Genomic DNA, 14,206 nt, shown 5'->3' on the forward strand with positions numbered 1-14,206 from the left:
TTGGTGGAATTTGAACTCAAAATGTAAGCCAACAGACACGAGGTTAAGCATTTTGTCCAGTGTGTTAATGCTTTTGCAGCTTGCCACCTTATAATGGTAATACTGGTTTCAAATTTTAGAACAAGGCCAGCAATTTTAGGGGAGTTCAACTGGTTCTTATTTTATTGACCCAGAAAGGATGAAAAGCAAAGTCAACCCCAGTGGTATTTGAACCCAGAACATCAAGCTAGAATAAATGTCACTAAACATTTTGTCTGGCCTCAATGATTCTGCCAACTCACTGCAATAATAATTATTATTATTGTTGTTGTTGTTGTTGTTGTTGTTGTTGTTTCAAATTTGGCCACAAGGCTAGCAACTTTAGGGGGAAGTGGGCAGTTGATTACCTCGAACACAGTACTTCACTGAGCCTGAAAGGATGAAAGCAAAGTGTTCACTGCAGCAGGATTGAAACTCAGAACATAAAAGAGAACCAGAACAAATGCTGCCAAGCATTTCATCTGATGTGCCAATGATTCTGCCCTTCAACAACACCTCACATCTAATAATATTCACTTGCACCAGATTCTTAACAATAATACCTCCAGTTGTCTGATGTGATGCAGATGGGGGAAAAAAAATCAACTAGTGGATAGGATATTAGCTTATTATTGGTAATGTCTCCAGGTAATCTAGTACTTTTTATTCTTGATAGCTAACTGATCTAAGCAATGTTAACTGAAATGTTACAGAGCAAAATACCTGCAGCAGACATGACCTAAAAAGAATCAAACTGTCCACTATCTTAGCAGCCTGACCATTTTCAATTCAAAAGTATCAAATATTTACCCATTTGAAGTAGCCAAACTTGCCAGGAATTTATTTTTCACAGTACCAACAGGTAAATCTGAATCTGATATAGTTGGTTTATCTTCAGGCTTCAGGTTTCCTAGAATTTAAGGAACATTAAAGTGAATTACAACAATAAGAATGAAAATGTTAAGAAATGCATTTCCTTGCTACATATGAAAGTAAACCATACCAACATAAACTACCCATTACAACTAGTTGGATTCAACCATCAAGAATCAATCTAGTAGGTTATCATGAAAGATAACACAATATGGGCAGTAAGCTGGCAACTGAAACTCTAATGAAGTAGATCAACATCCAGCCTTGTAGAATAAACTAACATGATGAGTAGATGGCATATTTATCTGCAAAGATCTTGAGATATTGAACCAATAATGGGAAGACTGGATGCACAGCTATCATCATGCACAACTCTACAAAGACTATTACAAACCAGAGATTTAAATTATGATCACTGTATACAAATGCAACAAAAATTAGTTTATAACTGGTGTGAGAAAAAGAGAGAGAGAGAGAGAGAGAGAGAGAGAGAGAGAGAGAGAGACAGGGAGAGAGAGAGAGAGACAGAGAGAGAGAGAGAGAGACAGGGAGAGAGAGAGAGAGACAGGGAGAGAGAGAGAGAGACAGGGAGAGAGAGAGAGAGACAGGGAGAGAGAGAGAGAGACAGGGAGAGAGAGAGAGAGACAGGGAGAGAGAGAGAGAGACAGGGAGAGAGAGAGAGAGACAGGGAGAGAGAGAGAGAGACAGGGAGAGAGAGAGAGAGAGAGAGAGAGTGTGACATTGCAAAGGTTGAAAAGCAACTATAAATGGCAATCAGAAATGACAAAGGTATATCCACAACAGGATTTTTTCTTGAGAAGTTATATATGAAATGAGGCAGTTTTCCACTAGGTTCATACCAGCTCCATGTCTAATAGGACTGTTGTAAACAGAGTGAAAAAGAGAGCTACATGTCCAATATAAGTGGTTAACATCATTTTATAATTGTTTTCCATGCTGGCATGGATTACATGGTTCAACAGATATAAGGATCATGTCTTGTTCAAGCAAAAACATCTCTGTTTTGGTATGGTTTCTATGATTGGGTATTCTTCCTAATAACAATCAGTTCACAGAGAGCATCATCGTCATCATCATCACAGTTAAACGTCTGCTTTCCATGCTAGCATGGGTTGGACGATTTGACTGAAGACTGGTGGACCAGGAGGTAACACCAGGCTCCAATCTGATTTCGCAGAGTTTCTACAGCTGGATGCCCTTCCTAATGTCAACCACTCCGAGAGTGTAGTGGGTGCTTTTACGTGCCACCGGCACAAGGGCCAGTTAGGCGATACTGGCGATGGCCATGCTCGAAATGGTGTATTTTATGTGCCACCTGCACAGGAGCCAGTCCATCGGTACTGGCAACGATCTCGCTCGAATGTCTTTTCACGTGCCAGGGAGGCGATGCTGGTAATGATCAACGGCCGCGCTTGAAATGGTGTATTTTATGTGTCACCTGCATAGGGGCCAGTCCATCAGCACTGGCAACGATCTCGCTCGAATGTCTTTTCACGTGCCACTGGCACAAGTGCCAGGAAGGCGACATTGGTAACGATCACGCTGGTGCTATTTACATGCCACCGGCATGGAAGCCAGACAGCTGCTCTGGCAACGATCGTGCTCGGATGGTGCTCTTAGTGTTCCACCAGTACAGGTGCCAACACGATTTCGTTTGCCCCAACAGGTCTTCGCAAGCCGAGTTTAATGTTCCTACAAATTTAGTTCCATTTCGATTTCACTTGCCTCACCATGTCTTCGCAAGCGGAGTTTAGTGTCCAATGAAGGAATGTTACGCGTAGCACTGGCTACATTTTTCATAGCACCAGTACTATAGAAGTTGCCTTGTATTAGCAACACTAATAAGCCTTCTCAAACCCTGCATTGTTACTGCTAGATTCTTTTCTGCCTTGTAGAATCACTACTACAAGAAAACCCTACCAGTGTTGGTGCCACACAAATACACTTACAGTGTGTTGGGTCTTTTTTCTGACAACAACACTGATAGAATCATCTTGTAGCTTACAAAGCAAAAGAATCCCCCTCATTATGGACAGAACAAATTTATTGTTGTGAGAAGATGATAATGGGAAAAATAACTGAGGAAACAATGTTAGAGGGAGTAATGGAAACGAGATGGGGAAAAATAATGTCAGACCTATTATGAAGGAAAGGGGACAGGACAAAGTGGTAATGATAATGAGGTGGGTTGAGTTGGTATATCTAGTAATGGGGTAGCTCAGTCTGCTCACTGTGCTTGCAGAGATTGGATAGTTTGTCAGGACCTATGTTGGGTTTTACTCAAGTTACACAGATTTATTATTGAGAGAGATGGAAGGGAAGAAACTAAGAGATAGTGTTAAGAATGTGGGTAATAGGAGGGAAAAGTAAAACAGAAGTCAAGGGGTTAGAGAGAGGGAGCTAAAGACTCTTGGAGAATGAGGAGGGTTGACTAAGAGATGCAATGCTACCCATGTTATATGTGGGTGGGCAAAGCAGGGTATGGAAGAGAGATAAAATGATGACGAAGAACCAGAGCACATCATCAAGGGAACACGTACATTTCATAATTTAACTCTGTAAATGTCATATAGCTAGTTCAAGCATATACATAAGAACACTGGATTAAGAGAAAGTGAAGATATTTTTATTTCATTTGAAGCTATTAATATGAACATATTTTATCCATTCATACTTGAAATTCTTTAATTCTAAAATAATCTGAAAGTGAATAGAAGTGCCTGAAACAGTTACTAGTTGAATATATTAACTGCGATATTTTCAGATTCAAGTATTACTCATTTGCACAGACCTTTGTTTGTTGCCAACTGAGAATATTTTCAATATTAATTCCTCTACTGCCTTAATCCCTGTTCTTACATTTTTCTTACATTTGGGATCACTAGTAGGGTTGTACAGAAGTCTCTTGACACCACTGCTGCTCCTCAATTTGAACCTTATTATCATGCAAGTCCTGTAATGTTTGGTCTCAAGTGTCCAGAGCTCTCTAGGAATCCATTGTGCATTTGTTCCCAACAAAAGCCTGGTATCTCTTAGGAATACTAGCAGAAAAACCACCCTCCGGGAGGTTTCCTGCTGGCATATGTGTTGCACATATTGATTGGTATTATATATACATATAGATATGATACCTAAATTATAGAGTAAAGTGACAATATGCTCATGAATTGAACAAAGACTCTGTTATAATTTATTCTGTAATCAGTAAAATAATCCATGGTACATTTAAAAAAGATGATAATGAAAATTGGAAAAGAGATGTGCCTGTTTATGAATCTTCACTTGAGTGAATTTGAAAATAGATGCTCTGGTGGGAATTAATGAATTACATTAACCAATATGAAGAGTTGAGTTTTGCTATATTGTTGTTTCATTATATTCAGTTATAGACGTCTTAAGTGTTTCTAGCATCCCTTTCCTATCATTTAAAAAGAAACTTAAATACATTTCAATTAAAAGAGAGTAATGAATGTCTCACATCACTGTAGAATTTTTTTGCAGACACAACTGTCAGCAAATAGACCATTTTCATTTATCTCAGTTAATATATTCATATTTTCTTTTCTTGACGCTCTTGATAAGGCAACATACATCTGACCATCATCATCATCGTTTAACGTCCGCTTTCCATGCTAGCATGGGTTGGACGATTTGACTGAGGACTGGTGAAACCGGATGGCAACACCAGGCTCCAGTCTAATTTGGCAGAGTTTCTACAGCTGGATGCCCTTCCTAACGCCAACCACTCAGAGAGTGTAGTGGGTGCTTTTACGTGTCACCCGCACGAAAACGGCCACGCTCGAAATGGTGTCTTTTATGTGCCACCCGCACAAGCCAGTCCAGGGGCACTGGCAACGATCTCGCTCGAAAATCCTACGGGAGCCAGTCAGGCGGTACTGACAACGGCCACGCTCAAAATGGTGCATCTCATGTGCCACGCGCACAAGAACCAGTCCAGGGGCACTGGCAACGATCTTACTTGGCTTGCCGGGTCTTCTCACGCACAGCACATTTCCAAAGGTCTCGGTCAGTAGTCATCGCCTCGGTGAGGCCCAATGTACGAAGGTCTTGCCTCACCACCTCAGCCCAGGTCTTCCTGGGACTACCTCTTCCACGGGTTCCCTCAACTGTTAGGGTGTGGCACTTTTTCACGCAGCTATCCTCATCCATTCTCACCACATGTCCATACCAGCGCAATCGTCTCTCTTGCACACCACAACTGATGCTTCTAATGTTCAGCTTTTCTCTCAAGATACTTACACTCTGACGGGTATTCACTCTGACGGGTATTCACATTGACATTACACATCCAACGGAGCATACTGGCTTCATTCCTTGCGAGCTTACGTATTTCCTCAGCAGTTACAGCCCATGTTTCACTGCCATGTAGCATGGCTGTTCGTACGCATGCGTCATACAGTCTGCCTTTTACTCTGAGTGAGAGTCCCTTTGTCGCCAGCAGGGGTAAGAGCTCTCTAAACTTTGCCCAGGCTATTCTTATTCTAGCAGCTACACTTTCAGTGCACCCACCCCCACTACTAACTTGGTCGCCCAGATAGCGGAAGCTATCGACAACCTCTAGTTTTTCACCCTGGAATGAGATAGAAGTTGTTTCCTGTTTGTTTACAGTCTTTATTGCACCTGAACATCTGCCACAAACAAAAACTAACTTGCTAGTTTACCTGCCTTTGATGTTGCTGCACCTCTTATGCGTCCATAGCTTGCACCGGGTACATCTTATAGACTTACTACCTACTCCTTTTCTACATACTGAGCAGGGCCATCTACCTGAAGGGGTTTGTGTTTTATCTACCTTCCTACTTATTAGGATTTTGGTTTTAGCTGGGTTGACTCTAAGGCCCTTCAATTCTAGACCTTGCTTCCACACCTGAAACTTCTCCTCTAGTTCTGATAGTGACTCCGCAATTAGGGCAAGGTCATCAGCATAGAGGAGCTCCCAGGGGCAACCTGTCTTGAACTCCTCTGTGATTGCCTGGAGGACTATGATAAATAAGAGGGGGCTGAGGACGGAACCTTGGTGGACCCCTACCTCTACCCGGAATTCATTGCTGTACTCATTTCCAACCCTCACCTTACTGGCAGCATCTCTGTACATGGCTCGCACAGCTCTCACTAACCATTCTTCTATCCTAAGTTTCCTCATTGACCACCAGATAAGGGATCGGGGGACCCTGTCAAAGGCTTTCTCCATGTCAACGAAAGCCAGGTACAGAGGTTTATCCTTAGCTAGGTATTTCTCCTGCAACTGTCTCACTAGAAATAAGGCATCAGTAGTGCTTTTACCTGGCACGAACCCAAACTGCATCTCATCTAAATTGATTCGCTCCCTAATTAGTTGGGCTATGCAAAGAATTGCAAAGAATTGTGTTGGGAGATGATAGTATTGAATAAATAATTTCAAGGTGGTACTCCAGTATGACTGCAGTCTAACACAATTTGAAAACTTAATTCTATTAGATCAGGAAATTTTGTTTTTGCACTATGTAATACTTATAAAAATAATTTACTCACTTGTTTTGCTGTTTTTTTTCACTTTATTACATTTTTTACGAAGAAATACTATTTGTTTATAATTCAAACGGAAGTTGACATTTAAAACAGAAGCAAATCTTGTAATATTAAGCATTGTAATTTACATTTAATATACAAATAAACTTTATAGTTTAAAAATGTTTAATATTCATTTATAATTTCTTCAAAGTAATATGACTTTTTTAATAACATGGGGAAAAAAAAAAACTGGACATAGTCCCGCACTTCTACAATCATTATAATATAGATGTTCAGTTCTTGAATTATTGGTAATGCTGCAAACAAGTGCATCACTTGTATCCAAGTTCAAGAGGAGCTTCAAACAAGAATGTGTTGTACAGCTCCTTGAAAGGAGTGAAGCAACAATACTTGAAGAAGCAACTGCAATAATGATAGCTTAATGTTGATAGCCTTTAAGAAAAAAAAAAACAGACTGAATAGCAATGCCCTTATCAAAAACAGATTGCACTCTAGTCCACAGTAAGTTTCAGTACATTGTCATGACAGTGGAACATGGGCTGTGACTGTTGAGGAAATGAAGCCAGTATGCTCTGATGGATGTGTAATGTCAGTGTGCATACTCGACAGAGTGTAAGTACCTCGAGAGAAAAGTTGGACCTAAGAAGCATCAGTTGTGGTGTGCAAGAGAGATGATTGTGCTGGTATGGTCATGTGGCGAGAATGGATGAGGATAGCTGTGTGAAAAAGTGCCACACCCTAGAGGTTGAGGGAACCTGTGGAAGAGGTAGACCCAGGAAGACCTGGGATGAGGTGGTGAAGCACGACCTTCGAACATTAGGCCTCACCGAGGCAATGACTAGTGACCGAGACCTTTGGAAATATGCTGTGCATGAGAAGACCCAGCAAGCCAAGTGAGACCATAATCCGTGGCCTCTGCCAGGGATGTAGCCAGCCCACTTATTCGTACCTTTACTTCATTGTCAGAGTCAAAGCTAGGCAGACACAGAAATGAAAGACACCATGGAGAAGGAAGATATAGAAACTAAAAGATCCTGCAATCAAGAACAGATTTAGAGAAATTATGAGATATATATGACTATTAGGGGGAAGATTTAAATACCTGTAGCATGATATGATTGATAGGGCTAAGAGGCTTGGAAAGCCTGGAAGGAAGGTAGTGGCAGGGAGTATCACCTAATGGCTAAAAGGGAGCTAGGTAATAGGTATATGTAGCTAAAGGTGAAGATCAGAGGCAGGAAGTGTTCAGGATTACACTGTGTGAGAGAGAACTGTGATGTCATTGGTGAGCAGTAAATTCTGAATAATGAAGTCATACTTGCCATTGATATGAAACATAAAAAAGCAGCATGGAAGTGCTATTATGAGAGGCTGCTGAATATGGAGAATACATGGAGTACAGAGAGACTGCCTCATGCTATCCCAACAGAGGGACCAGCAATTCAAGTTGATAGCAGTGTAATAGATACAGCAATCAAGGATATAACAAGAGGGAAATCTGCAGATCCATCCAGGATAGTTGCAGAGATGCTCAACATATCTGGTGAGGTAAGATACAAGATAAGTACCCAGATAGTTAATCAGGTCAAACAGGAAGGTGTCATGCCCAGTGACTAGCATAGCAGTATCATCACAAAATGCTACAAAAGCAGAAGAGATGCAATTATAGAGGAATCAGATTCCAGTGACCTAGTTGCAAAGGTCACAGAGAGAGTCACAGCCCAATTGATTTACAATAGAATAGACTTAGATGAGATGCAGTTTGGTTTTGTTCCCAGCAGAGGTACCACAGATGCAATCTTCCTAGTAAGGCAACTGCAGGAAAAATACTTGGTTCATAATAAACTGCTATTCCTGGTTTTCACTGATTTGGAGAAAGCATTTGAGTGTACAATGTTCAGCAATTTGGTGGTCACTGAGGAAAGTAGGTGTAGATGAATGGCTTGTGTAGGCAGTTGAAGCTATGTACAATGTTGTTGTAAGTAAAGCAAGAGTTGGCAATCACTTCGGTGACAAATTTAGTATGAAGAAAGGAGTCCATCAAGGCTCAGTCCTCAGTCCACTTCTATTCATCATAGTTCAACAGGCCATCAAAGAGGAGTTTAAGACTGACTGTCCACAGAAACTCTTATATGCTTGTGTTCTAGTTTGCATAGCTGAATCTTTAGGGGAATTAGAGAGGAAATTCCAGGCATGGAAACTGAACCTAGAATTGAAAGGTATTAAAGTAAACCTGGCAAAGATGATCATTTTAATAAGAAAAAAGAAAACAGGATCTTGGTACCCTAACCCTGTTTGATATGCAGAAAAGGAGTAGATATAAACTCCATGCACTGTACCTGATGTAAACTATGGACACACATGAGATGAAGCAGAATCACAAGTAGACTATCTGAGAACATGAGCTTGAATGGGACGGATACACTGGAGTAATATATTAGGAGCACACTTGAAATTAGTTTCTCTGAAACACCTAGATGGCTCACCAGAAATAGTTGATAGTTTTTGTTACTTAGAAGATGTAATTAGCATGAAAAGTGGTGGCTCTGGAAGTATAATAACTAGAGTAAGAATGGGTTGGAGAATGTTCAGAGAGCTACTAACACTACTGACATGAGAGGTCTTTTCTCTCAGAATGAAGGGCAGATTATATGATGCTAGTGTTAGAACTTCAATGCTGCATGTAGTGAAACATAGGCCTTAAATGCAGAGGACTTGAGAAGACTGAAGACAAATGAAGCTAGCATACTCTGTTGGATATGCTGTGTGAGTGTGCATGAACATCATTGTATAACTGGGCTAAGGGAAAGACTGGACATAAGAGGAAGCAGACATAGTGTGCAAAAAAAAAAAAGATATGCAATGTGTATGAATTGAGGATAACAGTATAAAGAACTACCACTCACTAAATGTGGATGGAACTTGAGGAACAGGAAGACAGGGCAAGTTGGTGAAGGCTGATCTCAGGACCTTGAACATCATAGAAGCGATGACAAGAGACAGAGATGGCTGGCAGTATGCAGTTCTTGAGAAGGCCCAGCCCTGTTGGTGAAACTGAGTTCTGGTAGGGCTGCGTGCGTGCGTGCCCATCATTCAATTTCCTTCTTCCTCAAGGCACCCACCACCACCTATTACTTCCCTAACTGCAGTTCTTCACTTCTCTTATTACTGTGAGCCATTTCACTTGTTATCTACTCTTCATCCATTAATACTATTCTCCCTAACAATACTTTCATTGGTCACTTACTGCCACTGTGCCACTAAATCATTCCTTCTCCACCAACATATGTCTAACCATCCTCATACACTGTACCTACCTCTCCCTTCTCCAACCACTCTTACAGCCTACTCAACAGCATGACATCTCTCTTTCATCCTTTTTCTATTTAGTCAATTAGCATTTCTATTCTGCTGATTTACACTGTCAGACATTCCCTTGCTGTTCAACTAAATCATGTATCTGCACCAATGCTCTTAACTTAAATATAGTGCTCCATAACTATATAATTTTATTCTCATAATGATGCCTTCATAATAAAGTGATCCACTATTGCATTCTCAGTATGATACATACCAAATTCATAAGGTTTTGCACTTGTTTCTAGACAATATGTGCAAGCATTTTTTTCCCTTGTGATGAAACAGACTGAAATGTGCTCTTCTCAAAGATCAAATACTTTTGTTGTTCAAAACGGGATGCAAGTTTTTTTTCACACACTTAAGTTACTTTGCATCATTTAAAGTACAATAAATTTCACAGAAGATATTTTCTGCCAATACATAATACATTTGCTCTATTTCTGCTGTCAACCACTGATGCTACATCAAAATACATTTCTGTTATATTTAGTCAATTCCTCAAATACTTACAATTGTAAACCACAAAGTTTTGATGATGAAAACTGAGGATATCCTTTGTTGCCATTATTATGCTTAGTAATGTTCCTAGTTAAATGTCTATTAATGAGGCACATTCCAGAAGTCTTGATTTTTTTTAGGCAGTAATAACTGTCCTACATTATTGCAATTTTAGTATATCATTACTATACATCTAATAAGCTGACCTGTTAACTTTTGTTATTCCAGATTGAAGGAAATGGTCATAACAGCCCTTTAAACATACCCTACAAAACACTGCTTGTCACAGCTGACTAGTTTGCAGAATGCAGTTGGGACATGAAGACAATTTGGAAGCTCGCTATGCAATCGAGTTTTGTGTTCAACTGAGCAAAAATGCTACAGAAACTTATTAAATTCTTATAGATTAACTTGAGTTAAGCATCTATTTTTTGCTAGCACAAGAGGCCAGACAAGCAAGTCCACCAGGAAGCTCATGATGATCCCCTTTTTTGACAGCAATAATATCATCTACATCTACTAAGTTTCCTCTAGCCAGATGGTCAACAAAGATTTTGGAATGTTTTGAGGGAGTTCAGGAAGAGATTTTGTCACAAAAGGCCAGAGTACCAGCACCAGTTCATAATTCCATCCTGTTAACCAACTTCTTGAAAGAGACGGGCATATTTTGTCTATGAAATAGTTTCTTAGGTGAAAAACTCAATGGAAAAGGCTGAAAAAATATTCAGTAGGCTTCACAAATGTATTTTAGGACCAAGAACACTTGCAACAAGTTTATTGTTTGACCATTCTTCAGGTTGAATTTCATCCAAGTCATTTAATGAAAAATCAGACGAATTAAAGTCAAAATCAAAATGTGCATATGAAGAAATAGATGCATTGTTTTGATTTTGAAAGTCTTATCTGCCTTTAATTCATTGATTAAATTATTGAAATTGTCATTCAATGAATGATTAGCAGCCATTTTTTAGAGATAATTTTCAAGAAGAAAATCCTGACAAAAATATAAAAGTTTGGTAACAGGTGGGTAAATGTAATGTGCTAAAAGAATGTAAATAATAGCGAAAAGGATTTAAAGTTTTTTCACTTAGATAACTAGCTTCCTTTAGGATGAATGTAAACCAGAGTGGCATGATATGTGCAGTCTCAGGCAGTATAAGACTGACATACAGATGCAGTGTTGTGTAGATTCATGTCATACAATATGTTAAGAGCTAAGGAAAGAACACTTGATAATTAAAGAATTTAGAACTACATATCCTTAGAATTCCTTTGAATATTTTTCTGCTGAATTTAGGAGCTAAATGAGGAGTTCTAAACAATCACTTCACAAAAGGTAGTATGATACTTACGATTACAAACATCAAAACAAGCAGCTTTCTCTTCAGCTGTGAGAAGATAGCATTTACCAGAATTTAAGTTATCTAGAGCCTTCTGTAATAAATATTGTGGCTCAGAACGAAAAGTCTGAGCTTTCTTTAAAATTCCATGACATTTGGATGGGTTACCTAAAAAATAGAGTTAAAGCAAGTCTGAGAACAAAACAAACATGTTACATTCTTAAATAAAAAAAATAAAAAAATCTTATTCATCCCTGAAAGAAACAAAATGAAGGACATAGGGATAGAAATGCAGTGATAAATTTACTTATATAGTTAGTACTTCACTCACTTAGGTGCTTTTACTACCTGCTTTTAATGTGTACTTTGTAAAAAAAAAATTATCATTTTTGGATGTGTATATAGTAGAAGACATGCATCCTCAGTTGCCTTGAAAATAATTCATGAAAACAATTCATCTACATCATTAAACAGAAGTCTACAAAATTGACAACTATACAGTTACTAGACAAAATTAAGTAAAATATGTTGCACTTCATGAACAATAAATATTTCATAGATAAAATTGCAAATTATGTTTTATAATATTTGAAAAGGTTTCAAATATATTTAGCCTTACAGCCAGCCTAATATCACAAGCTCTATTGTCATTTTGATGCTGGTTTAGATATGTCTGAAGTATATTAATATATAAAACATCAAATATGATTCTCTCAAAGAAATATTTTAATAATAACCAAAAATCTATGCTAATACATTTCAATCTTTCAAGATTATAAACAAATAATTTAGAAGAAAATGTAAAAAAACCACTAAAGTGAATGATCACATTCAACAGCAAATATAAGTCTACTAACAGAGATACCCGGCATTGTTCGGGATTAAAATGGCATAGCTTTTTTATTATTTTAGTTGTTTCGGTCATGTGACAGTGGCCATGCTGAAGTACCACCTTTAGTTGAAGAAATCAATCCCAGGATTTATTCTTTGTAAGCCTAGTACTTATTCTTCGGTGTGTTTTGCCAAATGGCTAAGTTACGGGGATGTAAACAGCAAAATCAGTTGTCAAGCGAGGGTGGGGGTACACACACACACAAACACACATAATACATACACACATACATGTAAATATATATATATATATATATATATATACACATGTATGTATATATATATGTACATATACATACGCATGTATATGCATGTATATATATATATATATATATATATATATATATATACATATATATATATATATATATATGTATATAACTATTTTATTTTAGCTATTTTAAAATGTTTCAGCTTTAAAGCTGCCGTCATGCTGCAGCACCACTGTTGACTGAGCTACACCATTACTTGGAACCTCCTGTAATATGTGGCATTTGAGCAATGAGGGAGTCTGATGCTGCTGCCCTCATCTGTGTTTCTTGCCGTGAGGTAGGCTCATCTGGAACCTGTAATAGGAAGAGATCCAGTTTTGTTTTAAAGACACCTACATCCACATCATGCAGGCCTCTCAGGCATTTTGGAAGGATATTAAAGTGCTGTGGGCCCCTGAAGCCCAAGCTGTTGCAGTATCTGGTCCTGAATTTTGATGGCGATGCTGGGATCTTTGGCACTATGAATAACTTTCAATGCCAAAGTTTGGTACAAGGCCTTCTAGGATTTTCCAGATGTATATCACTGCATATCTCTCCCGCCTTCGTTCCAGGGAGAAGAGTTTTAATTCTTTAAGTCTTTCCCAATAGCTGACATGTTGCATCAAGACGCTTTTCTTGGTGTAGCTTCATTGGATTGCTTCGGGTTCCGCCGTTGATTTTTTATTGTGTGGAGAACATAGTTGGGAGCAATCGTCTAAGCAGCTGAGTACATATGTCCTCCAGAGGATCATCAATGTCTCCTTTTCTTTTATTCTGAAAGTTCAGAGGATCCAGTCAGTCAGCCGTCTGCATTTTATTACCAAATTGGTAATATGCACCTGGAAAGATGAATCATTGCTCATGTCAATGACCAGGTCACGCACTGATTTTGATTCAGGGATTTCAATTCCTCTTGGGCCAGTGTTTCCTGTCTGCATATCATTTAGCTCTGTGTCTTGGTAGCGTAGAGCCTGGAATTTTCCTGCATTAAACTGCATGTTGTTGTCCTCAGCCCACCTGTATATTGTGTCCAACTCCCATTGCAGATGTGCAATATTTCCAGGATTTTGTATTATTTGAGAGACTTTTGTGTCATCTGCATAGCTAGCAAGGGTAGATATCTGAGCAGCCAAGGGCATGTCTGAGAGGGCCACTATGAACAGCAGTGGCCCCAAGACAGTGCCCTGTGGAACACCACTTGCTATTTGCGTTTCCTTGGAGGTGGTTCCAATGGCCGCTACTGCCTAATGTCTATCCTTTAGAAAGTTGTGCAGTCATTCTCCAAGTTTTCCGCATATGCCCAGATCATGCAGTGTAACATATCATACCATGGTCAACTTTGTCAAAGTCTTTTGCAAAGTCGAGATGTATCACATCCACGCTTGAGTCATTCAGCAGCTGTTTTAATACCCAGTCGTAGTG

General features: G+C 39.0%; 1 protein-coding gene across 6 annotated transcripts in view; it reads right to left on the reverse strand.

Annotated features, from left to right (window-relative positions):
* The window catches only part of LOC106875756 (dual specificity protein kinase Ttk), a 288,324-nt gene that overhangs the window by 153,943 nt on the left and 120,175 nt on the right, over nt 1-14,206 (reverse strand). For all 6 annotated transcript variants that reach the window (XR_016244973.1, XR_016244972.1, XM_052974191.2 and 3 more), the window contains exons 6-7: nt 11,655-11,810; nt 829-928 (exon numbers count right to left, since the gene is read on the reverse strand). Coding sequence is in view for 4 of the 6 variants with exons in the window: in XM_052974191.2 (XP_052830151.1) it covers nt 829-928; nt 11,655-11,810 (256 nt within the window). In the remaining 2 variants the exon portion in view is untranslated. The remainder of the gene's footprint in view (nt 1-828; nt 929-11,654; nt 11,811-14,206) is intronic.

Source organism: Octopus bimaculoides, chromosome 18 (assembly GCF_046866305.1).
Source record: "Octopus bimaculoides isolate indiv1 chromosome 18, ASM4686630v1, whole genome shotgun sequence".
Taxonomy (NCBI): domain Eukaryota; kingdom Metazoa; phylum Mollusca; class Cephalopoda; order Octopoda; family Octopodidae; genus Octopus; species Octopus bimaculoides.